This window comes from Hibiscus syriacus, unplaced genomic scaffold (genome assembly GCF_006381635.1).
Source record: "Hibiscus syriacus cultivar Baekdansim isolate YM2019G1 unplaced genomic scaffold, ASM638163v2 tig00110469_pilon, whole genome shotgun sequence".
Classification (NCBI taxonomy): domain Eukaryota; kingdom Viridiplantae; phylum Streptophyta; class Magnoliopsida; order Malvales; family Malvaceae; genus Hibiscus; species Hibiscus syriacus.
The window spans coordinates 1,499,714-1,526,065 of record NW_024062751.1 but is presented as its reverse complement, the minus strand read 5'-3'; the positions used below and the strand labels follow the sequence as shown (position 1 = coordinate 1,526,065).

Below are 26,352 nucleotides of genomic sequence, written 5' to 3'. Positions count from 1 at the left end.
TCAAACCAGGGAACTTAGAACCCTAAAAAATTCACTCCTAGTAAAAGAATTTTTGTAAGATCAGTATGCTTGTTGTAGATGCTTCAAGAGCAGATCTCATTGGCCTCTGATCTTTTTTCGATATTTTAATTTGTGTGAACCGTATCAAGCAGTAATTTCACAGATTTTGCCAGTTACCTCCATGGGGATCGGTCGAGCGTGGTCAGCATAGATTCAATCAACTGGACCCGTGCAAAGCTGACAATGTCCAAGACTGTGCTCCAATGGATACATGGTTGAGCCTTTCACAAATTTACGATGGTCCACAGCAGCCTTTTGGAGGCTTAGTAGGTCGACATTCGTTTCCTTTTAACTTGCTTCGTTATTATTGAGCACGAACTAAGTACGTCTTCAGGTCCTGCTCCAACTCTCCTACGGAAATAGTAAGAACTTGCATTTATTAAATCTTTGAGAACACGAACTTAAGCCTGGAATACTTAGTTGCCAACTTGCCATTATATCTAAATTTATCTAATCGCGCACACTTAATCAACATTAAAGGACATAAAAGATTCCTGGAAATTCAGATGCAAATGCAGAACAGGACTAAAGATTGTTACACATTATTAGTTCTTCTTTTGCTGCTTCTATCCAGTTTCTCGACTCCTAAAAGCTATGATAAGCCAAATGGGTGCTTCGAAAGACGGACATCTACGTTTTGCAAAAGCTGAAAATGAAGTTTTAGGAGCTTGCATGATGAACAGCTGACTACGGTAGCAAATAATGCATAACAGGTGCATTAACATCTTTGTTTTATAGTACTTTAAGGTCAGATCAGATCTCTCAAACATTTTTTGAGTGGTCAGATTTATTATAACAGCAAAGTCTTCAACCATGGACATTGTCATATGTGTTGTACAACATAGGCTCTAGAATCATCACCTGTTTCTAACTACGATAAATGAAGCAACGGAGATGGAAAACATCATTACCTCAACAATTTCTCTTCTGCGATTCTAGCAGCTCTTATAGCACCACGACTTGGCACCCACTTCACAACTCGGTTCGGATCCAATGGCATAGGAGAATGGATTCTGATTAGCTTAACAATAACAGATACAAATTCGTCAAAGATATTGATTTCTCAAGACTAATACGTAAGGATTGTGATTGCATCATGAGGAAAAGATAATATGTATTATCCCATCCTACTAATAGTCACGAAAAAGATAACTCTCATTGTTAACTCGAATGACCAAACCCAAATAAAGATTTTAATGAGAGAAGAGGGAGAGAGCGCATACACCCAATCACTCCATCATCTGGTAATAAGCCCTGCCATGCAAAGGTCTATGGCCCTTCCGAGATTCTGAGAAGTATTAAGTTGCACAGAAAGATAGTTAAAAGCAATATTACCATTCTTTATAACCCGGATCCACAGTGAAACCATACATATCCACTGAATCACATATAGAAAGAGCAAATTCAAGAGCCTTGAGCCCCGCCCCCTTGCAGCTGAACCGAAGGATGACTACCATGAGATATACCGGATTTTTTATTGGAATCTCCTGCATAAGAAAGAAAATATCTTTGAAGTTTATGTCAAAAGCAGTGGAAAAGGTGGCAGCAACGAGGAAAAGAGGATATTACCAAAACTTCCGCCTTTCAGTTTTAAGCCATTGATACTTTAGAGAAAAGTAACATACAGATTTCAAATATAACGAATGTGGTTGAACAATCATTTTTTCAAACTTCACGGGTTTTAACATGAAAAGGGAGTCGTTTTTTATATCATTTTGGGAAAAAACAATTATGATATACAATCTGCCCATACACCTCAAGAATTTCAGGATACACAGTCGACCGATATAGGATGCCACACGGAACCACCGAAGTAGCTAACCAACTTTAAATTTGTTTTCTCATGATTTAAAACGACTATAAAATAAACTGAAATATAATAAAAAATCTTTTACTGAGGAGCTACAAAATAAATTATTTATACTTCAAAAATATTACAGACCAACTTGACTGAATCTACGACTCAACTGGACAATAATGTTTACATATATACATGCCCAAATATAAACGCTAAGACGTACATCTGATCTGCACTAGATTGGTTTGGACCTTGGACTATCTACTGCTTCCCAACTTCTTGATCTACTAATCTGTCCACGGAAAACATCTGAAACCACACTAACAACTAAAACATACTAACTGCATCACTGAAAAGTTCAAGCTATCAAGTTTACTGGTATAAGGTCTACTGTTATATGTTTTATTATCTGTTATGTTCTACTAGCCCACTCCTTGAGTGTTGGACCTTGTGCCCAAGCTAGTATGCTTTAGTGAGTATTCTCGAATACTCACTCTCTACGCTATGGTAGACATCATGGTGCGACTAAGGGTTCTGCATCTCGGAGCTCACACACCCCTCTAGTCTACTTGGATATGGCCCCCGTAACTCTCTGCATTGGAAACCATACCCCTGACTAACCCACCCTTTCTTCTAAAGAGTGTTAAGGCCTCATCAAACATAGTTAGTCAAAAGGGCCTCAGCCCTACCTAAGGACATCCAAACTGAATTTATACTGTCGACTCTGCTATCTTTTCTAAAGGAACTCGGGTGTCCTGGTCGTTTTCCCAAGCATTCAAACAAAGCTAGTCTTATTACACCCTAATTTATTCTTGTTTCTACGTTTGAAATTAAAATTAATAATTGTTCTCACTTGTAGTCTTATTTGAGAGGAATTATAAGCTTTTGGAAACCTCACTTACCTCTATACTTTCTCTAGACTTAAAGCCAATTTCTCAACCTTGGTACTGATATTGGCCTTACAATATCGATACCCTTGCTTGCCTCTACACTTACTCATGCTTTAAAGATCAAACCATACCCACTTTGTAGTATCGATACCCTTCATAAGGTATCGATAACCCTACAACTATTTCATCCATTTTAACCCAACTTTAAACACCTTCTATAGTACTTATTCTAGTGTTTTACACCTATTTGATCCCATTTATGGTCCTATTTATGGTAATACTATGGGTCTAGGGTCTTTCAGTAATGTTTTGACCAAAACATACTGAAAGTATTGATACTAGCCCAAGAGTATCGATACTTTATATAAGTATTGATACTTTTAAACATTTTGTTCTGCCCAATTTCGAAACTTTCTGCGAGTTTTGAAACTATGACCCAAAGTTTCGATACTCTTAAAAGATCATTGATACTCTTGCCCAGAAACTCAAGAATCTGCCCAAAACGAAGAACAAGTATCGATACTATCCCTATAGTATCGATACTCTACCTGCATAAGTCATAAAACAAGTACTAAAAACTCTATTTTTCAATCCCAAAGACCCTAGTGAGGCCCACAAACATTCGTTAAAGTCTTATGCGGTTACAAGGAGCATAAATAAGGCTTTATACCTTGCCTATAACATCAAAAGAATAGTCTACAATGGAAATTGCTAAATATACTTTAAACTTAACTTTCGAACACATTTTAACTTTCCATGTTCTACACTTGGTATGAGAAAGCTATATATGTGTTACCTTACTGCCTTGGCTGCTAAAACACTTCTTGAATCAACTAGGATTCATCATACTTTCAAGAAAAACCCATTTTGAAAATGAATTATAAAACTTATAAAATGGAGCTTAAAATAAAACTTGAAGGATGGAGAGAAACATTCTTACCTTGGCAACAATAAACTAAGCTTGAATCCTTAAAACTTTGCACTTAAGAAAGGAAAAAGAAAAGAGAAAATGATGAAGAAGACGAGATGATTGTTTGGTGAGAAAATGGTGGGGTGGTTCACGTATAAGATATAAAAAGGGGAGGGTTTTCTGTAATGCCCCAAAAATTTATTTAAGGATTAAATTGAAATGAATTAAAAATACGAGGATTTATTAAATTAAATAATGAAAGACGAGGATGAAAAGGATTCATAACTTAGACTAAATTGTAAGAAATGATGATTAAAAGGATATAATGGTTATTTGGATTAAATTGAATTTAATATTCAATTAATGGGGAATTAAGATAAGAGATAAGATGAAGAGGGGAATAAGAAGTCAACCCTTTCATCTTTTTCTCTTCTTGCCGTGGAAAACTCTCACTTTCAGCTCAAATGTAAGTGTCCAATTTAATGGTTATTTCATTCAATTTTTTTATAGGAATTGAAGCTTTGTATATTATGGAAGCTAAAGGAACGTTTAAATGAGATTAAAACTAAATTATTGATGAGATATTAGAGATTAAAGAAAATGGGTTTTTGAGTGACATGATGAAATATGAAGGTTTATGAATGTTTTATGGTAGATTTGACTTGTCATCAACTTAATTAAGAGATATGAAGTATTAGAATTGGATTTAGAACATTTTTAAAAATGGGTATGATTCTTGAATATCATGTAGAAGAAAAGATCTTGAGGTTAAGGATGTAGTAAATGCGTATAAATGAGTTTATATGAAGGTATTGGAGTTAAGGGTATGAAATGGGTTAGAATATGGAGCATTTGAGCTGGAATTAAGTGATTTTCATGCTCAAAATGTAAATTCTGGACAAAGTGCATCTATGCACAAGGAGTGTACCGATGCACAGTTAAATAAATAAAATCGAATGCAAATAGTGCATCATTGCATAGGCTGTGTACCGATGCACCAGTGAGAGGATGCATCGATACACTATAAAATGTACCGATGCATACATTAAATAAATAAATGAAAATAGGTTTTCTTTTAGTTTAAGAAATGAAAGATTTCAATATACTAATAAGAGATATTGAATGTGTCTTTAATGGATGCTTGAGTAGATCGAAATCAAGCTCCCGAGTCTAGCAAAACGAAAGGCAAAGACAAAGTAGCTGAGTAATCAGAATTGCGTATTGGAAATAATAGCAAGGCGAACTAGGTGAGTGCATTTAATTATGTACTTACATGTGCTAATAGTTAAAATAGTATAATATATTGATGTATGCATAGTGATTACCGAATGACACTTTGTGTGCTAAAATGATAAGGAAATCATACTGAGTGTATGGATTTCCATATAGAGCACTGAGTGTGCTAAATGGTAAGGGAATCATATTGAAAATATGGATTCCAGATAGGGCATTTTATATGCTAAAATGGTAAGGGAATCATACTGAGTGTATGGATTTCCATATAGAGCACTGAGTGTGCTAAATGGTAAGCGAATCATATTGAAAATATGGATTCCAGATAGGGCATTTTATGTGCTAAAATGGTAAGGGAATCATACTGAGTTTATGGATTTCTATATAGAGCACTGAGTGTGCTAAATGGTAAGGGAATCATATTGAAAATATGGATTCCAGATAGGGCATTTTATGTGCTAAAATGGTAAGGGAATCATACTGAGTGTATGGATTTCCATATAGAGCACTGAGTGTGCTAAATGGTAAGAGAATCATATTGAAAATATGGATTCCATATAGGGTATTTTATGTGCTATAATGGTAAGGGAATTATACTGAGTGTATGGATTTCCATATAAAGAATTGAGTGTGCTAAATGGTAAGGGAATCATATTGAAAATATGGATTCCAGATAGGGCATTTTATGTGCTAAAATGGTAAGGGAATCATACTGAGTGTATGGATTTCCAGATAAAGCATTAAGGGTGCTACAAAGATAAGGAAATCATACTAATGGTATGGATTTTCACATAGGGCATTTCATGTGCTAAAATGGTAACAAAATCATACTAAATGTATGATTTTTTGAATAGGGCACTTCGTGTGCTAAAATGAAAGGGGAAGCATACTAAGTGTATGATCTTCCAGATAGAGCACTGAGAGTGCTAATATTAAAAGGAAATTACATGAATTGTATGAATTTCCTATGGAATGTATTGATTCCAATAATGATTGATAAATGAGTTAATGGCATTAATAATGCAGATTGTAGTACATTCATTGGAATTAAAGATTCCTTGGAGATTAAATATCAGAATATAACTTGTACGTAAAAATGTTATTCTTGATTATTTATGCCTCACTAAGTAATACTTAATGTGTGTTTATTTCACGCATAGGTTGAATACAACTTGTAATGAGATATTTGGATATTCAATCAAGGTTGTCTCATCAGTAACCATATGACATAATGAACTGTTTTAGTTATATTTTAGTCGGCATGTAGTAGATTTTAATAAAATAATGTTTTAAAGAAATTTAAACGTATTTATGTAAATGGTAATTGTATAGTAATGAACGGTTAAATTTTTATGAATTTTATACATGTTTGCCGAAGTTACTGTAGCAGTGCATTGATACACATTTTTTATTCGAAATTTGATGCATCGATGCACTGTTCACGTTACTGTAACAGTGCATCGGTACACTGTTCACGGGCACTGTTCATCACTATTCACGGTATTGTTCATATGTATAGTACTGTTCATGAAAAGTATTTTTTAACATTTGTTATAACAAACATAATTCATCAATATGTACTCGTATTTTATTAATATAAGTTCAAATGTGTTGTTACTTTGTAAAGGCATTGTTTTTAAAAAAAAGTCAATGTGATATCTTAGACTCGTATCCGGGTTGGGTACGGGTTGGGGTATTACATTTAATGGCATCAGAGCTAGAGGTTTAGTCGATTCTCGACCTAAATCTAATGTATGTGATAAAAAAAAGAGTTTACATGCCACTAAGATGTCAAGGTTGCTGATAGGTTATAAAAAGAATAAGATAGATGTCTCTCCTTACTAACTTAAGAAATATTTGTATGTATGTTAAACCAGATGTAGAATTCTACGAATTCGAGAAGGGCGACTGGACTAGAGAATAAAGATGGATTGGGTAGTGAAAGTTATGAAGAGAACAGTGAACATCCGATTCCATCGGAGAATGCCAGTGCACCAGTACCTCAGGGTATGCCTGTTCCAGAGTTTGGAGCTTTTATACAAGCTCTAGATGCTATCCTAGCATGACTCCAACCTTCTCCGACCCCTCCTACTCCTTTAGTACCGAGGATGCTAATCCCAAAGGAGTTAAAAAGTTTGGGAGCTCCTGAGTTTAAGGGAGAAGAAAGTGAAGGTCCGATGGACGCGGACTTATGGTTGAATGACGTTAAGGCGATGATGGAATGTCTGCAGTGCTTCGATCATGAAAACTTGGGTGGAGCATTATCATTGCTCAGAGGATCAGCCTGAGTATGGTGGACAAACACGACGATGTATGCGTCGCCAGAACAAGTGAACTAGCAGTTCTTTCTGGACGAATTTAAAAACAAGTATATTGGGGAATGGTTTATGAGATCGATGTTGCTGAAGTTTCTAAACTTGAAATAAGGTAATCAAGCAGTGAATGAGTATGAAGCTGAATACAACAAACTTATATGATATGCTACAAAGGTAGTACCTAATGAAAAAGCTCGTCGGGTTGGGTTTATTGAGGGTTTGAGGCCTAAGTTGAAAGAAATGATGTTGGCCTTAAACTTATCCAGTTTACAAGAGGTTATAAACAGAGCAAAGGTAATTGAAAGAGCTCAAGAGTAGACATTAGTAACATATCAGAGTATTCAGATGGGAAAAAGAATCGGAATGTCTTCGTTTGCATAATATGCAAAAAGATGTAAGAGCTCAGGTTCTCAATTCACAAAAAGAACTGATTATTCTACAGCTTCGCGGAAAACTAAGCAGTCTCATTCATATGTTATTAGCTCAGGAGGAGTTCATAGAAGAAGAGGATGAGGAAAATCAGGCGGTCAATCTGAGGTTAGCCAGAGACAAAAAACTCGAGGAGTGGCCCGAGTATATAATATAAAGACTAAAGATGATCAGGATGATCGGGAGATTATAACAGGTACATTTCATCTTTTCGATGATCATGTTTTTGTTCTAGTTGACCCTGGTTCGACATACTCATATATTAGTACTAGGTTGATTAAAACTAGAGAAATTCTTTTAGAACCAATCTATAGTGAAATGATAGTAGTAAACCCTCTAGGGCATAGTGCAAGGGTAACTCGAGTATGTAAAAAATGTCTAATTAAGATTCAAGGGGTTGTGTTCTTAGCAAACTTAATGGAGTTGCCTTTTGATGAATTTGAAATCATTCTGGGCATGGATTGGTTGTTTTTGTATCATGGATGGGTGGATTGTCGTAAGAAGCAAATATTTTTTAAGGATGCGAAAGGTTCCGAAATAGTAGTGATTGCTGAAAAAGCGAAATCACCCTCCACTGTGATATTAGCCATGACAGCTAAGAAAATGACGGCAAAAGGTTATGTAGCTTCCTAGATAATGTGGTAGATACTCGAATACCAAAAGTGGTGTTAAAGGATATTCCTACAGTTAAGGAATTTTCAGAGGTATTTTCGGAAGAGTTACCGGGTTTACCTCCAGATCGCGAAGTGGAATTTAGAATAAAGGTTTATCCGGGTACTGAACTTGTTTCTATGGCTCCGTATAGAATGGCTCCAACGGAGTTAAAGGAATTAAAAGCATAATTGCAAGAGTTGTTGGATAAGGGATTTATCAGACCCAGTGTTTCTCCTTAGGGAGCACATGTGTTATTTGTGAAAAAGAAAGATGGTTCTATGAGGTTATTTATTGACTATCATCAATTAAACAGGGTGACGATAAAGAATAAGTATCATTTTCCGAGAATTGATGACTTGTTTGATTAATTAAAAGGCGCATCAGTATTCTCAAAGATAGATATGAGATCGGGGTATAATCAATTAAAGATAGAAAGAGAGGATATCTCCAAGACGGCTTTTCGGACTCGGTACGTACATTATGAATTTGTGGTAATGCCGTTTGGATTGACGAATTCTCCTGCAACATTTATGGATTTAATGAACATATTGTTTCAACCATTTTTGGATCAATTTGTAGTAGTGTTTATAGATGACATCTTGGTTTATTCCAAATCAAAGGAAGATCATGATACTCATCTTCGAGTAGTCCTTTAGATACTTCGTGATAGGAAGTTATATGCCAAATTGTCCAAATACGAATTTTGGTTATCTGGGATTTCTTTTCTCGGTCATATAGTGTCGACAGAAGGCATTAAAGTGGATCATAAGAAGATTCAAGCCATAATAGATTGGCAATCCCCAAAGAATATTATAGAAGTCTGGAGTTTCTTAGGACTTGAGGGTTATTACTGAAGATTTGTGAAGAATTTTTCGATGTTTTCTCTGCCGCTAACCAAACTGTTGCGAAAAGATGTGCCATTTGTTTGGACAGAAAAATGCCAAGAAAGCTTTGAGATGTTAAAGAAAATTTTAACCGAGGCTCCAGTGCTTGTGCAACATGAGTCGGGTAAAGAATATGTAGTTTATAGTGATGCATCCCATAATGGGTTGGGTTGTGTGTTGATGCAAAAAGGAAAGGTTATGGCTTATGCCTCCAGACAATTGTAGAATCATGAGCGAAATTACCCGACACATGATTTAGAATTGGTTGCAGTTGTTTTCGCTCTAAAAATTTGGCGACATTATTTGTGTGGTGAGCGTTGCCATGTTTACATGGACCATAAAAGTTTAAAATATTTGTTAACTCAAAAATAGCTGAATTTAAGACAACGAAGATGGATTGAGCTCTTAAAGGATTATGATTTGGTTATTGACTATCATCCGGGAAAGGCTAATGTGGTAGCATATACGCTTAGTCGAAAGACTTTTGCAGCTCTAAGGGCTTTAGATACACATGTGTCATCTAATGATGATGGTGTTTTAATTTATGAATTAAAATTAAAGTCGATATTTCTAGATCGAATTAAAGAGCTACAAGGTCGAGATAAGAAATGCTTAATGAGGTTGAAGCAAGTTGAAAATGAGGAAATTAGAGACTTTGAAATAAGGGATAATAGATGTTTATATTATCGAGAAAGACTTTGTATTCCCAATGATGAGGAATTGAGGGAAGAAATTCTTTACGAGGCGCATTATAGTCCGTTGATGATGCATCCCGATAGAAATAAGATGTATCAAGACTTAAAGAGTCGTTATTGATGATCAGGTATAAAAAGAGCTGTAACTGAGTTTGTAGCAAAATGTTTGACATGTCAGCAAGTGAAAGCTGAACATCAAGTACCTTCCGGATTACTACAACTAATGATTATTCCTGAATGGAAGTGGGAGCGAGTTATAATGGATTTTGTTTCGGGGCTACCTTTGTCACCAGGTAAAAAGGACTCGATATGGGTAATTGTAGATCGATTGAACAAAACAACTCATTTTATTCCAATTCGAGTAGATTACTCGATGGATAAGTATGTTGAGATATATATAAAAAAAATAGTTAGATTGCATGGAGTGTCGATATCGATAGTGTCTGATCGAGACCCAAGGTTCACCTCAAGATTCTGGAAATCTTTACATGGGGCATTGGGTACTCGATTGAATTTTAGTACAACTTTTCATCCGCAGACAGATGGGCAATCAGATAGAGTTATTTAGATACTAGAGGATATGCTAAGGGCATATGTAATTGAGTTTATGGGATCATGGGAAAAATATTTGCCTTTAGCGGAATTTGCGTATAACAATAGCTATCAATCAAGTATTAAGATGGCTCTATATGAAGCTCTGTATGGGAGAAAATGCAGAACACCATTAAATTGGTTTGAATTAAAAGATCGAGATCTGGTTGGGCATGATTTGATGAAAGATATGGAGGATAAATTGAAAATTATCCAGAGCAATCTAAAGATAACTTCGGATCGACAGAAGTCCTATGCAGATCTGACAAGGAAAGAAATAAAACATCAATTGGGAGACAAAGTGTTTTTGAAAGTATCACCTTGGAAAAAAGTATTATGTTTTGGGCGAAAAAGAAAATTGAGTCCGAGATTTATTGGACTGTACGAGATATTGAAAAAGGTCGGACCCGTGGCTTATCAATTGGCCTTACCTCCGGACATGGACAAGATCCACAATGTTTTTCATGTATCAATGCTTAGAATGTACATATCAGATCCCTCTCATGTTATCAACCCTGAAGAGATAAAGATTCGACTAGACTTGATTTATGAGGAAGAACCGGTAAAAATTTTGGCTAAGGAAATCAAGGAATTACGTAACAAAAGGATTCCTCTAGTCAAAGTGCTTTGGCAAAATCACAAGGTGAAAGAGGCTACCTGGGAAAGGGAGGAGGATATAGAAAAGCAGTTTCCACTTCTTTTTAACTCAGGTAATCCTTTAAAATTCGAGGACGAATTTTATTAAGGGGGGAGAATTGTAATGCCCCAAAAATTTATTTAAGGATTAAATTGAAATAAATTAAAAATACGAGGATTTATTAAATTAAATAATGAAAGACGAGGATGAATATGATTCATAGCTTAGACTAAATTGTAAGAAATGATTATTAAAAGGATATTATAGTCATTTGGATTAAATTGAATTTAATATTCAATTAATGGGGAATTAAGATAAGAGATAAGATGAAGAGGGGAATAGGAAGTAAACCCTTTCATATTCTTCTCTTTTTGCCGTGGAAAACTCTCCCCTTCAGCTCAAAGGTAAGTTTCCAATTTAATGGTTATTTCCTTCGATTTTTGATAGGGATTGAAGCTTTGTATATTATGGAAGCTAAAGGAATATTTAAATGAGATTAAAACTAAGTTATTGATGAGATATTAGAGATTAAAGAAAATGGGTTTTTGAGTGATATGATGAAATATGAAGGTCTATGAATGTTTTAGGGTAGATTTGTCTTGTCATCAACTTAATTAAGAGATATGAAGTGTTAGAATTGGATTTAGAACATTTTGAAAATTGGGTATGATTCTTGAATCTCATGTAGAAGAAAAGATCTTGAGGTTAAGGATGTAGTAAATGCGTATAAATGAGTTTAGATGAAGGTATTGGAGTTAAGGGTATGAAAGGGGTTGGAATATGGAACATTTGAGCTGGAATTAAGTGATTTTCGTGCTCAAAATGTAAATTCTGGACAAAGTGCATCGATGCACAAGGAGTGTATTGATGCACACTTAAATAAATAAACATCGAATGCAGATAGTGCATCGATGCATAGGCTGTGTACCATGCACCAGTGAGAGGATGCATCGATACACTATAAAATGTACCGATGCATACATTAAATAAATAAATGAAAATAGCTTTTCTTTTAGTTTAAGAAATGAAAGATTTCAATATACTAATAAGAGATATTGAATGTGTCTTTAATAGATGCTTGAGTAAATCGAAATCAAGCTCCCGAGTCTAGCAAAACGAAAGAAAAAGACAAAGTAGTTGAGTAATCAGAATTGCATATTGGAAATAATAGCAAGGCGAACTAGGTGAGTGCATTTAATTATGTACGTACATGTGGTAATAGTTAAAATAACATAATCTATTGATGTATACATAGTGATTACCAAATGGCACTTTGTGTGCTAAAATGATAAGGAAATCATACTGAGTGTATGGATTTCCATATAGAGCACTGAGTGTGCTAAATGGTAAGGGAATCATATTGAAAATATGGATTCCAGATAGGGCATTTTATATGCTAAAATGGTAAGGGAATCATACTGAGTGTATGGATTTCCATATAGAGCATCGAGTGTGCTAAATGGTAAAGGAATCATATTGAAAATATGGATTCCAGATAGGACATGTTATGTGCTAAAATGGTATGGGAATCGTACTGAGTGTATGGATTTCCATATAGAGCACTGAGTGTGCTAAATGGTAAAGGAATCATATTGAAAAGATGGATTCGAGATAGGGCATTTTATGTGCTAAAATAGTAAGGGAATCATACTGAGTGTATGGATTTCCATATAGAGTACTGAGTGTGCTAAACGGTAAGGGAATCATATTAAAAATATGGATTCCAGATAGGGCATTTTATGTGCTAAAATGGTAAGGGAATTGTAGACACTCATTTCCGTCCACATTTTTATTATTGTATATATATATATATATATATATATATATATATATATATATATATATATATATATATATATATTATAGTTTGCAAACGGGTTTTTTAAAAATACGTATATAATATATAGTTTTTCTAAAATATTTTTGAAAACTATATAATATATAGTTTTTAAAATATTTTAGAAAATATATATAATATATGATTTTTAAAAAACATTTTTAAAACTTATATAATATATAGTTTTTGAAAACATTTTTAAAACTTATATAATATATAATTTTTAAAACATTTTTGGAAATTATATAGTTTCAAAAAAAACATTTTTAAAAGTTATATAGTTTTAAAAAAAAGCATTTTTGAAAATTTATATATAATATATAGTTTTAAAAAGAATCATTTTTAAAAAAAATTATTAAAATATTTTTCATATGTATTATTTATTATTATTATTATTTATTATTATTTCTCAATTTTTTTCCTTTTTTCTGGTCCAAGTCCAAAGGTAGGGTCCAAATGGTCCAAGGATAAGCACAACCCGGGCATCCCATGGTTTAAATTGGGGTTCTAATAGTGTTGTAGTAAAGGATTATGGTTTATAAACCCTGAAACATCATTTGTCCAGGCAGATCTAGACCGTTGGATCTGACCCAAACCAAATGCCAGAAGCAATCTCAAACATCATCGAGCCAACAACACAACCAACAACCATGAGAGATATCCGACCGAGATCTGGTCATGAAACAACTAAAGCAGTGAACCCCAGCTAAATCGGGACTGGCCCATCCCGTTTTAGCCGATAAACCACGAACGACACGATCCCGAGATCGTCGGGACTCCCAACGATCGATGAAGGCCTATAAATATCATCAGAACCATGGCGAGAAAAAAAACGGGACATCAACGGAGAATGAGAGTACATAACAGTAAATTGAGAGCCACAACCAACAAAAAATACCACAACAGTGAGAGCAAACAGAACCACACAGAAAACAACAGTACACAAAAATCTCATCAACATCACACAAGAGAACCATCAACAACCGAGAACAAAACAGTGAGAATAGAACCAAACAAAGCAAAATATCACCAAACAACAAAACCAAAGCCTCCGGAAGTCACAAGGCCGTCGGAAAAAGGTAAAAATGAAAGCTGTTTTCGTTAGATCTATGTCAAGGGGGTTGGGTTTTCCTATTTTGGGGTTTAGATCTGGAATCTCGGGGGTGAGACGAAGGTTTTGGGTGTTTTGGGTTTGCCCGGCCGCCGCTAGGTGGCGGTGCGGTGGAAAGATGTCATCGGGCAGTGGCCGGGCTTCGACCGGTTTAGGAGAAGGAGCGTTTTTTAAGGAGATGGATTTTTTTTCATGTTGGGTGAATAATGATTTTTTTTTGGGTTTTATCCTATTTATAAGGAGGACTAAGTTGTAATTAGGGGATAGTTTAATTCTCTCTGCAGTCCCTTTGAAGCGCAATTCGTTTTAGTCACTGTATGCAATTTGGCCACTCAGTTTTCAATTGATTCAATTCGGTCCCCATTTATATGTTACATTTTTTGCAATTTGACCCCAAAATTTTTATTTTATTTTATTACTATAATGTTTTTTTAATTATTATTAACATTATTTGTTTTTACTTCACATCATTTCCATTTTATAACTTTTAAAATAATATTTTATTTATTTATTAATTTTTTCTTCATGTTTTTATTTCTTTTTTATTTTCATTTTATTTCTTCGATTTATTTTTATTTATTTACCTTTTTGTAGTCTTTATTCCTTTTTTTTCTTTGATTCTTTGTTTTTTTACATTTTTTTACTATTATTTTTTTTACTTTTATTTTATGTTTTTATGTCTTTATTTTTATTTATTTGTTTTTCTATCTAACATTCTTTTTCCTTTTTTCAGTAATAATCTCAATCGATCCAAGGTAAATAGTTCAAATCGGGTATTTAAATTTTAATTTAAATTTCTAATATTTCACAATTAAGGACAACCGACAAATTAATTGGTATCGAAAGGGCGGTTCAAGGGTGCTAATCCTTCCTTGACCGTAACCGACTACCGAACCCGACACGTTTCTGGTACAACGCAGATCATGTAAGATGGTGTCCGGCCCACCTAAATTCGTTTTACAGTGGTCGGTGGTGACTCTAACCCAATTCATTCAAGTCGAAGCCCAATTTTGGGCCCAACCGAAGGACGGTCTCGACAAGAATCATACTGAGTGTATGGATTTCCATATAGAGCACTGAGTGTGCTAAATGGTAAGGGAATCATATTGAAAATATGGATTCCAGATAGGGTATTTTATGTCCTAAAATGGTAAGAGGATCATACTAAATGTATGAATTTCCAAATAAAGCACTAAGGGTGCTACAAAGATAAGGAAATCATACTAATGTTATGGATTTTCATATAGGGCATTTCAAGTGCTAAAATGGTAACAAAATCATACTAAATGTATGAATTTTTGAATAGGACACTTCGTGTGCTAAAATGAAAGGGGAAGCATACCAAGTGTATGATCTTCCATATAGAGCATTGAGAGTGCTAATATTGAAAGGAAATTACATGAATTGTATGAATTTCCTATAGAATGTATGGATTCCAATAATGATTGATAAATGAGTTAATGACATTAATAATGCAGATTGTAGTATATTCATTGGAATTAAAGATTCCTTACTGTTCATGAAAAGTATTTTTTTTTACATTTGTTATAACAAACATAATTCATCAATATGTACTCGTATTTTATTAATATAAGTTCAAATGTGTTGTTACTTTGTAAGGACGTTGTTTTAAAAAAAGTTAATGTGATATCTCGGACTCGTATCCGGGTCAGGTACGGGTTGGGGTGTTACATTTTCAGCTTTTAGTTTTAGCTATGGACAAACTACATTATTAGTCCCCCAACTTATAAATCATAAAACTCTTATTACTCAACCACAATTTCCTTGCGCCTCAACTCAAGTTCACTAACACTAAATTTGGTTCAATTAATTTATAAAGTATTTTGGGCTCAAGTTTGAGTCTCGGGTTGACCCGAACTACTAATTCAGGATTCGGGATGTTATAGTTAACAAAGTTAAATTACAGGTAGATAGACATATATTAAGAGAAATATCATAATCATAGGAAGAAGCTAGATGGAAAAGATATACTAACACGAATGATCTGGTTCATAATGTCATTAATCGTTGCTTTGACTATCAAGACCTCCAGTCTTATTTCTATAAAAATCAAATATTTAGCATGCTTTCAGAATTATGGAAGCAGAATAAGTAAGCTTCAAAATAAATAAAAAAATGTCAATACCATCCAACTCTACAACTTTATCTAGAGCTTTGGTAGATCCTCTGTTAAGAAGCCGAAATGAACTTTTCTTGCCCACATATTCTGTATAATTCTGCAACAGAACGTTTTCACACCAAGGAAATTTTGTAAAACTTAAGTGAAAACAGAAAATATCCAAAGCTTTACGACTGCAGTTTAACCTCAATAGGGGCACCATTCTCTCTAATGACAACATCATAGCTATCTATCTTTCCCGAACCTCGTTTTGAGAAGATCCCCGGAGTTGCCTATAAAAGCACACCAGATAAACTGCCTTGGAACATAAGGTGGTATTTCAGGGAGGACAAGTGAAAGCTTCTCCATGCATAAAGTCTTGTTTTTACAGTTGTTCCTGCAATACAGAAAGAAACTCCATAAAAAATTGCATAGCTACATTGTATTTAAGCAACATGGCTAAATAATATTATCCAGCACATCAAATACATCTCTTTTGGGCATGTTATGAAAATAACAAGTATTTTTTAAATATATTCGATTCAACTTTATTTATGTTCGCAATGCTACACTACATAAATGCTTCAGTCACGAAAAACAGTACTCACAGAGTTGTGTTTGGTCTCTAGTATCTGCTTCCTTGTTGGGCTTCAAACAACAAAATATATGGATCAAATTAAGGACCGGGTTCGTTTAAGCCCAAACTCTAAAACACCAATCTTTACCATCAAGAAGACATTTTTCATCCTAAACCCTCTTTCAGCCTTAGTGAACCATTGGCTAGGGTTTAAGGCCTAACCTCATCCTCATCGTCATGGCATGGTAAACCATCCATGGCCATGACGGTTTCAGGGTTAATCTTCGCCTGCAAGCCTCATCTCTCTCTTCGTCCTCCTCTCTTCTACTGCTTTCACAAAGTAATTCTGCGTTTTTGTTTGGTTATCTTTCAATAATCCGCCTTTCTTACATGGGTTTCAGTTAATTCATTTAATTTCTCATTTGCTTTATCATTTCTTTGTAGACTCGGTTCAGTTCCGTTGCTGCAATCAATACGCTTGATGACCCAATAAGTTTTATCAAAGATGACAGTCAAGGCACTCCTTTTTCTCTTGGAAAAGATGGTATGTCGTAGGGTTACTTTTATTTTATTGAATTTTAATGCTTCCCCTTTTGCTTACGCTATTTAATATTCTCTTTGAAACTGTGGGTGTTGAAGTGAGTAGAAAGGAAAGCAAATTGGCACAGTGGAAGAAGCTTAATTCTCAGGATCTTGGAATTAGCACTTCAAAGATTTCCAAGCCGACAAGGAAAGTTCTTAATGGGCTCAAAAGAAAAGGTATTATTTTTATAGGTTTTTACTGTTATATTCAAGGGAATGAAAGTTGTTTTCTCTGTAAAGTTTGGAAATATTAAGACTTTCTCTTATGCTGTAGGATATGAGGTTTACCTTGTAGGAGGTTGCGTTCGGGATCTTATTTTGAAGCGAACACCCAAGGACTTCGATATTATCACTACAGCACAACTCAGAGAGGTTGCTGTTGTTTATAATTTTGTTCTTAATCTACTTCTGGTTCTTATGGTTATTTTGATCTTACTTGAATGCTTGTTTATCATATAGTACGTATTGACATTGTTGGAGAATCGGCATGCTAATTTAGCAATGGATGTGTTAACAGTTCATACATATTTTAGTGCTAGCTTGGTTTCTTGTCTGGTTGATACCACAAAAATATAATCCCTTTAATCTCTATTGTTAGTTTCATGTCTCATTGTCTGCAGAGGTTTCCCAATTCCTTGGCTTTCAGTCATTCTAAAATTTGTTGTCCGAAATTTTCAGGTGGTGAGAGCATTTTCACGTTGCGAAATAGTCGGAAGGCGGTTTCCAATATGTCATGTGCACATTGATGATACAATAGTGGAGGTTTGTTCTTTGGTTTTTTAACCTGACTTTATGAAATCTGGAGGCAGCAATTCAAATTTTATTTTTTACAGTTTTATGCTTCTTGATTCTCTTGATGATGACTGTTAATCAAGGTTAACTATTTCAACTTGTTTTTCTTTTTTAACGCTTAATTTTTGTTTTGAATTCTCTTTACAATTTAGGTTTCAAGTTTTAGCACAGCTGCACGGAATTTTGGTAGGGGCCCGACCTATGAAATTGAAAGACCTGCTGGTTCTGACAAGAATGATTTTGTTCGTTGGAGAAACTGTTTGCAACGAGATTTTACAATTAACGGGTAAATTTTGTAACATTTTGAACTTATGATTTATGTACTCCCATTTGTTCCAATTTTATTTACATCCTATGGCTTTAATTTATAGTGTTCATAGTAGCATGCCTTTTTATCATTCATCTACTACACTTATCTGTTTCTACAGGTTAATGTTTGATCCATATGAAAGGCTAATTTACGACTACATGGGAGGAATTGAAGATATTAAAAAGGCTAAAGTACGTATTATGTTATCATGGTTGACTCCATGTTGCTCCAACACTTTGCTTTTCGTAAAATACCTGTGTTCAATGCATAAAAGGACATGGGTACGAGGACATTACCCTTAAAGGACCGTCTGAAATACATGTAAAAACTTGGAAAGAAATGAACACACTTATGTTGGGCACATACCCATGGTTTCAAATCGCGGTCGCGGTCGCGTTTTCAGTTATTTCGGATTTACCGTGATTGCGGCCGTCGCGGGTAACTCGGACAGCGGCGAAACCGCTATATCGGGCCGAAATCGTGGTCGCGGACCGTTTTTTAAAACCCTGCACATACCCTTATCCAACTCTCACGCGTGGTCCAATTAAACATAGTTGGCTTGTCCTTTACACGCTTTAGAAATTAGAATTAACAAACATTATCCTTTTACTTCTGATATTTTAGGTTCGAACTGTGATTCCTGCAAGCACATCTTTTCAAGAGGATTGTGGTGAGTTCAATATATGGAATTTCAAGTCAAGTACTTTTCATATTGTAGTTTAGCAATTGTTATGTTATTTTCTGCTGTTTTTACCTAGTACACGATTTAGTAACCTGGCATTTTTACATACTGAAAAATTGCACCTCGGTCCATACTCTTTGCAGCTCGGATACTACGTGCAGTAAGAATTGCCGCTCGGTTAGGCTTTAGTTTTTCTAGGGAAACAGCTCATTTTGTCAAAAATCTCTCTTCCTCGATATTGAGACTGGATAAGGTATACGAAAAGTTCCTTTCCAAGTTTTCCCGGCTTTTAAATTTTGTGAAAATGTTGCTGGCTGATCTCATTCACTAATGGTAATGTTTAGTCAAGGCTTCTGATGGAAATGAACTACATGATGGCATATGGTTCTGCAGAAGCGTCTTTGAGATTATTGTGGAAATTTGGACTCTTAGAAATACTTTTGCCGATTCAGGTACAGAACTGAAAAACTGATATTCCTGTCATGCTTGTTAATTTGATACTAATGTTGATGCAACTTTAATCTTACAGGCAGAATATTTTGTTCGAAATGGTTTCAAGAGGCGTGATAAAAGATCTAATATGCTCTTGGTAATTTTGTCTGCATTTTGTTGACTTGGGGTCACAAAATTACTTGCATCAATGTGATAGCATGGAGACTGTTAATTGTTTGATGCATTGTTTGCAGTCTTTATTTTCTAAATTGGACCGACTGCTGGCACCGAACAGACCTTGTCACAGTAGTTTATGGTAAGATTTAAATGACAAGAAAATCTTAAAATTCTTTCCATCAATATAATGCTGTCAGTATTCTGAAATCTCAGTGACGGTCAATTCGACAAATTGTCTAAAGTTTTTTTTTCTTTCTTTTTTTGGTTTTTTACTTTATGGAAGCCACACATCCCTGAGACATCCTCTTATTGTTAACAGGGTTGGAATTTTAGCATTCCATAAAGCACTTTCAGACAAACCTAGAGACCCTTTCGTTGTTGCTGCGTTTAGCCTTGCCGTCCACAATGGTGGAGATATAGCAGAAGCTATAAGTATTGCCAAGAGCATCAAGAAATTGCATGATAATAGTTTTCATGAACTATCCGAACCAAAAGATCTAGAGAATCGGACATTAGTAAATGAGGTTATGGATCTTGCCACATCTATTAAAAGCATCTTGTTCCAGATGAAGGATGAGCATTTTGTCTCTCAAGCAATGTCAGCATACCCTCAAGCTCCATTTTCAGATCTGGTGAGCATTTTCTGTTTTCGTGTTTGCCTTCTATCTTCGGTTTAATGGAACAAACAGAATCCGGCAGAACATCGTATTTTGTCCCATTAGATGTAGTAGTAAGCAATGTCTATTTTCCAATCTCCTCACCAATTTAAAGGTATTCTTCTTGAGGTTGAAATCTGGAACAAGCGAGTATCTTTCCATTTTTAAATAACTTAGTTGGCTTTGTAAAACCAAAAGTTGATTGGGGGAGTAAGGAGAGAGACTTGAAAATGAAAATGAACAATATATCTATGAATTAATAGTTGTTCCACTAGCCGTTATCCGTATTTCCTTTCTGCTTTACGCCGAAAGGCATAGCTGAATTTTCCCGCCTAATCATTCGTATGCAGGTATTTATACCCTTGGCATTGTATTTGAAAGTTTGCAAGGTCTTCGAGTGTGTGACAATGGGTACGGAGAAGGGATTCGTATCAAAGCAAGGCAGCCGGATAGACTATGAGTTGTTAGCATTAGGAAGCCTGAGGGAAATTCGACATACATTTGCTAGAGTTGTTTTTGATACGGTATACCCTATTGACCGAGCCTAAGGTAAAAGATGCTGCATTTGAAGTGGTTGTATGCAATAGAAACGAAAATATTGTAGTATTACATGCTAAAGCCTATTTGTTGTGCATATATGCACATGGAATAAATTGTGCTGAAAAAATTGAGTTCTTTCACCATGAATCAGTGTTGAATACCGAGCCCTCCATTGCCCCTGACCCTGTCAAGTGTTTTAGATTGCGGGATGAAAAATTCAGTAAAAATGGCTCTCTTTACCTTCGACGCCATATTTGCTGCTTTGGCTTTCGATTTCTGTACCAATTAAACCAGGGAAATAACGTTGAAAAATTTAAAACAGGGCCAGATGTAGGGAACAAAATTAGGGCTTCGGGGGATGCAGGCGGCGTCGAATAGGAAGTCGTCGTCGGTTGAAATTAATTTTTTTTAAATTTGTTGTGGGTAAACTACACCAATGGTCCTAATATTTGGGTTTTTTGTTTTTTCCACTGAAATTTTAAAGATAATAAATTGATTAATAACGTTATTGGTTTATAACAAAATCGTCAATCTCTATTAAATTGATGATGGGGCAATGTTAATTAATATTTAATTTTGCCCCTAAACTATTGCTAAAACATCAAAAAGTCTTCAAACAATTATTTTATATCTCACTTGTAAATTTTTTCAAACATCCCACCACAACTATATTCGAATCACTTTCCTTACAAAATGAAAATCAAACAGAATAGTTAAATGGGGTTTTTCCGTTAAAGACAAATACATAAGTATTTAAAGTCGTGTATTCAATTAATTTGTTACAAATTAATAATATTAATGACTAATTTGTTACTCTTGAAACTTCAATGGAAAAAAGAAAAACTTACTAAAAAATTAGTGACAAATTTATTAATTGATTTTATTATAACTCGCGCATGGCATATCTGAAACTACTGCGAACATCTATTAATAATAGAGATTTAGTTTAAAGAGTCAAAAAAAAAAAAATTGATTATTAAGATAATCAAATAACTGTCATGAATAGACAATTATAAAGCTAATCCTAAATAATTTGTAAATACATAAGTTCAATTTTTATGGAAGACAAAAAAATTTATAACTTATTAAACAAGAAAAATAAAAATCCATATGTATAAAATAAATTTTACAAAGATAAAAAGAAAAAGAGAAGGGTAAAGAAGAAATAAGAAAAGATTGATAATTGATACTCAAATCGTCATCAGCGATAGTAGATTAATTTTAACCAATAAAAAAATTAGAGCGAAAGTGCATTCATTTATTAAAATTATGGTAATTAGTGAAAATAAAAAAAGATTGTAATCTTGTTTTATTTCAATTCATGTGGACTCCAATTCTCTTAAATTGGGGGCAGAATATCAATTGGTGGGCCAAATTTTGGGTTGAATCTACATAGGAAAAAAGGTAAAATTGACCCAATATCGTAGGTGGACTAATTATTTAGCCCAATACATTAGGGGTGAACATTCGATCGAGTCGAGTAAAAAAATTTCGAGTTATTCAAGTTGACAAGTCCTATTTTACAACTCGGATTTGATTTGAAATTTTTTCGAGTTGAGTCGAGTTTATAAAATTCGAGTCGAGTCGATTTTTTTAGTTTCTATTTAAATTTAATTGCAAATATGTATAATATGTATAATATTATTTTATTCCAATTTAAATGACTTTCTATAACCATATATATAATACAATTATATTTCTTCATATTTTTTTCATATGTGATACACATATATCATACAAAGTAAATCACTGAAATGTAACACCCTAATCCAATTCGACCAGAAGATCCATGGATTACAATGTTACAAGAGACAACCGAAATAGTGACCCAAAAATTTTCATTAAAATTGCTTAGTAAATCACTGAAATAATTCATCCATAACAGTAAAAATAAAATAGGTAATAATATGAGTTTACAAAACAATGGGGAGCTCCCAAAATAATGAGTACCAAATAAAGTTACGACTGAATACATAAAAAAGGTTCAATACAATACATGCCCTTTAAAGATGACTCAAGACGTACTCTAAATGTCTCTGGAGATCTGGTCTGTTGCAATAGAATGTCTGGTGACGATAACTCCCCACAATCTGCTCCTTAAGAACCTACGACGGAAACACATTCTGAACGCTAAGCTTACGAGCTCAGTGCCTCATTAATAATTGTATTATACTACATGCATTCAGTTAATGAGATAGATGGTGGCACAAGTCCAAACATGCAAAGCTACTGACTTAACTACTGAGAAGGCATTATGGTGCGGCTAAGGGTTCTGTATCTCGGTGCTCACACACCCTTCTAGCCTTTCTAAGATGCCCCTGGTATCTAGGGTGAGATCCGGAGCTGGATTGGAAACGTATACCCCCCAACTTACTCCGTTGAGTCTTGGGGCATTTGGGCCCAGTCAGTTGCTGAAGTACCTTGGCACTGACTTGGATATCCATTGGCTGTCGTACTCTGCTAAGAGAGACTCAGGTGTCCTGGTTGTTTCCTGAGCGTCAAACAAGACTAATTTTATGTAACCTAATCGTTATGGTTTCTACTGTTCTAATATTAATTATTGTTATCACTTGAAGTATTATTTACTGTTATTCAAGTGTATTTGGAACACCTAGAGTCAGATCCCTTAACCCCTGAATTATTTATCAAAACCTGCTCGTGGGTACCGATACTGACCCTTTAGTATCGATACTGAACTATTGGTATCGATACCCCCCATCTGACATGGTTATTTGGATAAGGCAATATCAATACTCAAAGTTGAGTATCGATACTTTGGTGCTAGGGTATTGATACTTGATCGAGTATCGATACCAAATTTAGGTTCGATGTTTCAAAAATTACCCCCAATATCGATACCCTTATGGGGAGTATCGATACTCCTGCCCTGCTATCGATACTCAATGAATGAGTATCAATATTACCTTATAAAAATTCCCAATTTATGTTTGACTGAAAAACAATATCGATATTATTCTTACAGTATCGATACTATCGCTACTGGGTATTCTGTTTTGGCACAAAAAATCCTATCTTTCTACCCTAAATATCCCATTGAGGTCCCCAACTTATGTTTAAGTGTTTTATATGATATTAGGGGTCATAAGAGTTTGTAAATATGTTGATTACTCTCAATTTATGCAATCTACCATGATCATGCTTTAAGCCTGTGCAAAAACTAACTCATCTAAATGAGCTACAAGTGGTATAGAGAAGTTAGAAGTGAGTTACCTTGAGTGTCTAGACTGCTGGAAGTGCTCAAAGCTCAACCCAAGGTAAGTTTCTCATTCCCTCTAGCTTGAGAGCTCTCTCCAATCTCTCTCACTAAGAAAGAATCAAAGAATAAGGGTTACTAACTGGATATTGTGTAACACCCCAAATATTGGGTCAGTGACTAAAGATAAGGATTAAAAAGTTAGTGGTTTAATTTCGATAATTAGAAAAGTTTAAGGACTAATTTGAAAATTTTTCATATAGGACTTATTATTAAAGATTAAAGGTTGGAAGGGCAAAGTGGTCTTTTGTCATGAAAGGAATTAAAAATTCATTTATAAGGTTATTTAAGCATGTGGGAAATGAGGGGGGAAAAAGAAAGGAAAATTCTGGATATTCTTCTCTTCTCTTCTTCTCTTCCACCGTATGCTTCCATGATTAAGGTAAGTTGATTTAAGTTGTTTTATTCCTTCATTTTGATTTGGTTTTGGTTCCTTTGGTATTATAGAAGCTTAATAAAGCTTAAAGATGAGTTAAAACTAAGAGATGGATAAATTAATGGTGATTTAGTAAAATGGGTTTTTGAGGGAATTGTTAGAAATGATGAATATTTGAATTCTAATGGAATATTTGATCTGTCAATGATTTAATTAAGGGATTAAAAGTATTAAAAAGGATTAAGAACATGTTTGAAGAAGTGATAAGATTTTCAGTCTCAAAAGTTATATGGATAAATTTGGATATTTAAAGGAGATTATTGTATATAAGTTAATTGGGGTAAGTGTAAGTAAGTTTAAAGGCATGAATGGGGTATAAAGTATGAGATTTAAGTAAAGATGAGTAAATTTTTGAAGTGAAACAAAAGAATTCTAGGTAAGGGTATCGGTACTAGAAGAACAATACAGATACTATAAGGTTAAATTTAAAGAAGTTTGTATGAACCGAAGAACAATATCGATACTAATTGAATTAGTATCGGTACTGAGGTGTATCGATACAAAAAGGACGATATCGATAATGTAGTTGCAAGGGGATTTCCAGAATGCTTAAATGGTATTAGTATGAAGTGGGTATCGGTACCATAGAAGAGAAGTATCGGTATTGTAGGCAGAGTATCGATACTAGTTAGTCTGAAATGTTAAATTAAGTGTTTTATTTCGTTTAAGTAAAGATTAATTGGGTAGATGTATTTGAGTTCGATATTCATGGGTCATATTAATGTATAGATTTGATCAGAATCAAGTGATGAAAGAATGAACGTGCAAAGTTATTAAGCTAAAGGAAAAGAAGTGTTGCTTAGGGCTTAATTAAGGTAAAGGGGAGTGCTATTTATTTAAATAAATTATGATTGGTGGAAGGCTTGCGATAAGCCAACCTAAAAATGTTTTTAACCAAAATGAAATGACATGAGTTTATGTGAAGATTTTCTATATGAGTATGATTCATATAAGTAAATAAATAAGTGGAATAATGATATGTAATACAAAATTGTTATGTGAATCACTATGAATATATGCTATGTGATTAAAGGAAAATATTGAATAATTCTATGAGAAATAAAATACTTTGAATAAATGTTTGGATTTGAATAAATAAAAAAGTGATAATGCTATGTGACAAAGATCTACGTGAACTGTATGTGAAAATGTGATATATTTGAAATTGTTCTACGTGAAAGTATACTACGAGAATATACTCTATGGGAATAAGATACACTTTAATTAGTTAAACTCAAGATAATTATAAGTTAAAGCCCAAGGTATATGTATGAGAATTAGAGGTATAGTTGGCATGCCAAGAGTCGAGGGCTCTATGTGGTCCTTTGGGACAAAATTATGTGGCACTTCGGTGCAAATTATGTGAGCTGTGGTGATAGCATTAGTGCACAACCCCAATGTACTCACATACCTTGAGTTCTCAATATTATGCGTTGTGCCAATTAAACAAATGAATATTAAATGAAAAGTCTATATTATTAATGACATGAAAGGAATAATCAGGAATGAAATAAGTATAAATTCATCAGTGATTAATAAGAGATGTTGTAAGTTATAAGATTTGTGGTATTTTGTAATTTAACATTTCTTTTGTAAATTAACAATAAATGTTTTATTGTTTTATATTACTCATAATGTCTCACTAAGTCATTTAGTGTGTAAGTGTTTTCACACGTAGGTTTAAAGTCATGCGAGGAGTTAGCAAGGGGGTAGGATAACATATCCTAAAAA

At 34.2% G+C, this 26,352-nt stretch overlaps 1 protein-coding gene and 1 pseudogene across 1 annotated transcript; one reads left to right on the top strand and one right to left on the bottom strand.

Annotated features, from left to right (window-relative positions):
- On the bottom strand, positions 1-16,979 carry LOC120127551 (annotated as a pseudogene).
- On the top strand, positions 16,907-20,969 carry LOC120127599 (poly(A) polymerase I-like). The gene is made up of 14 exons (XM_039145458.1): positions 16,907-17,080; positions 17,185-17,284; positions 17,380-17,499; positions 17,597-17,694; positions 18,001-18,084; positions 18,267-18,400; positions 18,543-18,615; positions 19,049-19,094; positions 19,250-19,359; positions 19,451-19,558; positions 19,636-19,695; positions 19,793-19,854; positions 20,035-20,347; positions 20,722-20,969. Exons 1-14 carry the CDS (start codon positions 16,997-16,999, stop codon positions 20,917-20,919), a joined length of 1,590 nt encoding a protein of 529 aa, XP_039001389.1. The 5' UTR covers positions 16,907-16,996; the 3' UTR covers positions 20,920-20,969.
- The last annotated feature ends 5,383 nt before the right edge of the window (positions 20,970-26,352 follow it).

Excerpts from the sequence above, each read along its gene's own strand:
- LOC120127599 (XM_039145458.1), top strand. The coding sequence starts at position 16,997 with ATGGCCATGACGGTTTCAGGGTTAATCTTCGCCTGCAAGCCTCATCTC. Across the intron at positions 19,095-19,249 it reads ATCTTTTCAAGAGGATTGTG|CTCGGATACTACGTGCAGTA; the intron begins GTGAGTTCAATA and ends TACTCTTTGCAG. Across the intron at positions 19,360-19,450 it reads CGATATTGAGACTGGATAAG|TCAAGGCTTCTGATGGAAAT; the intron begins GTATACGAAAAG and ends GGTAATGTTTAG.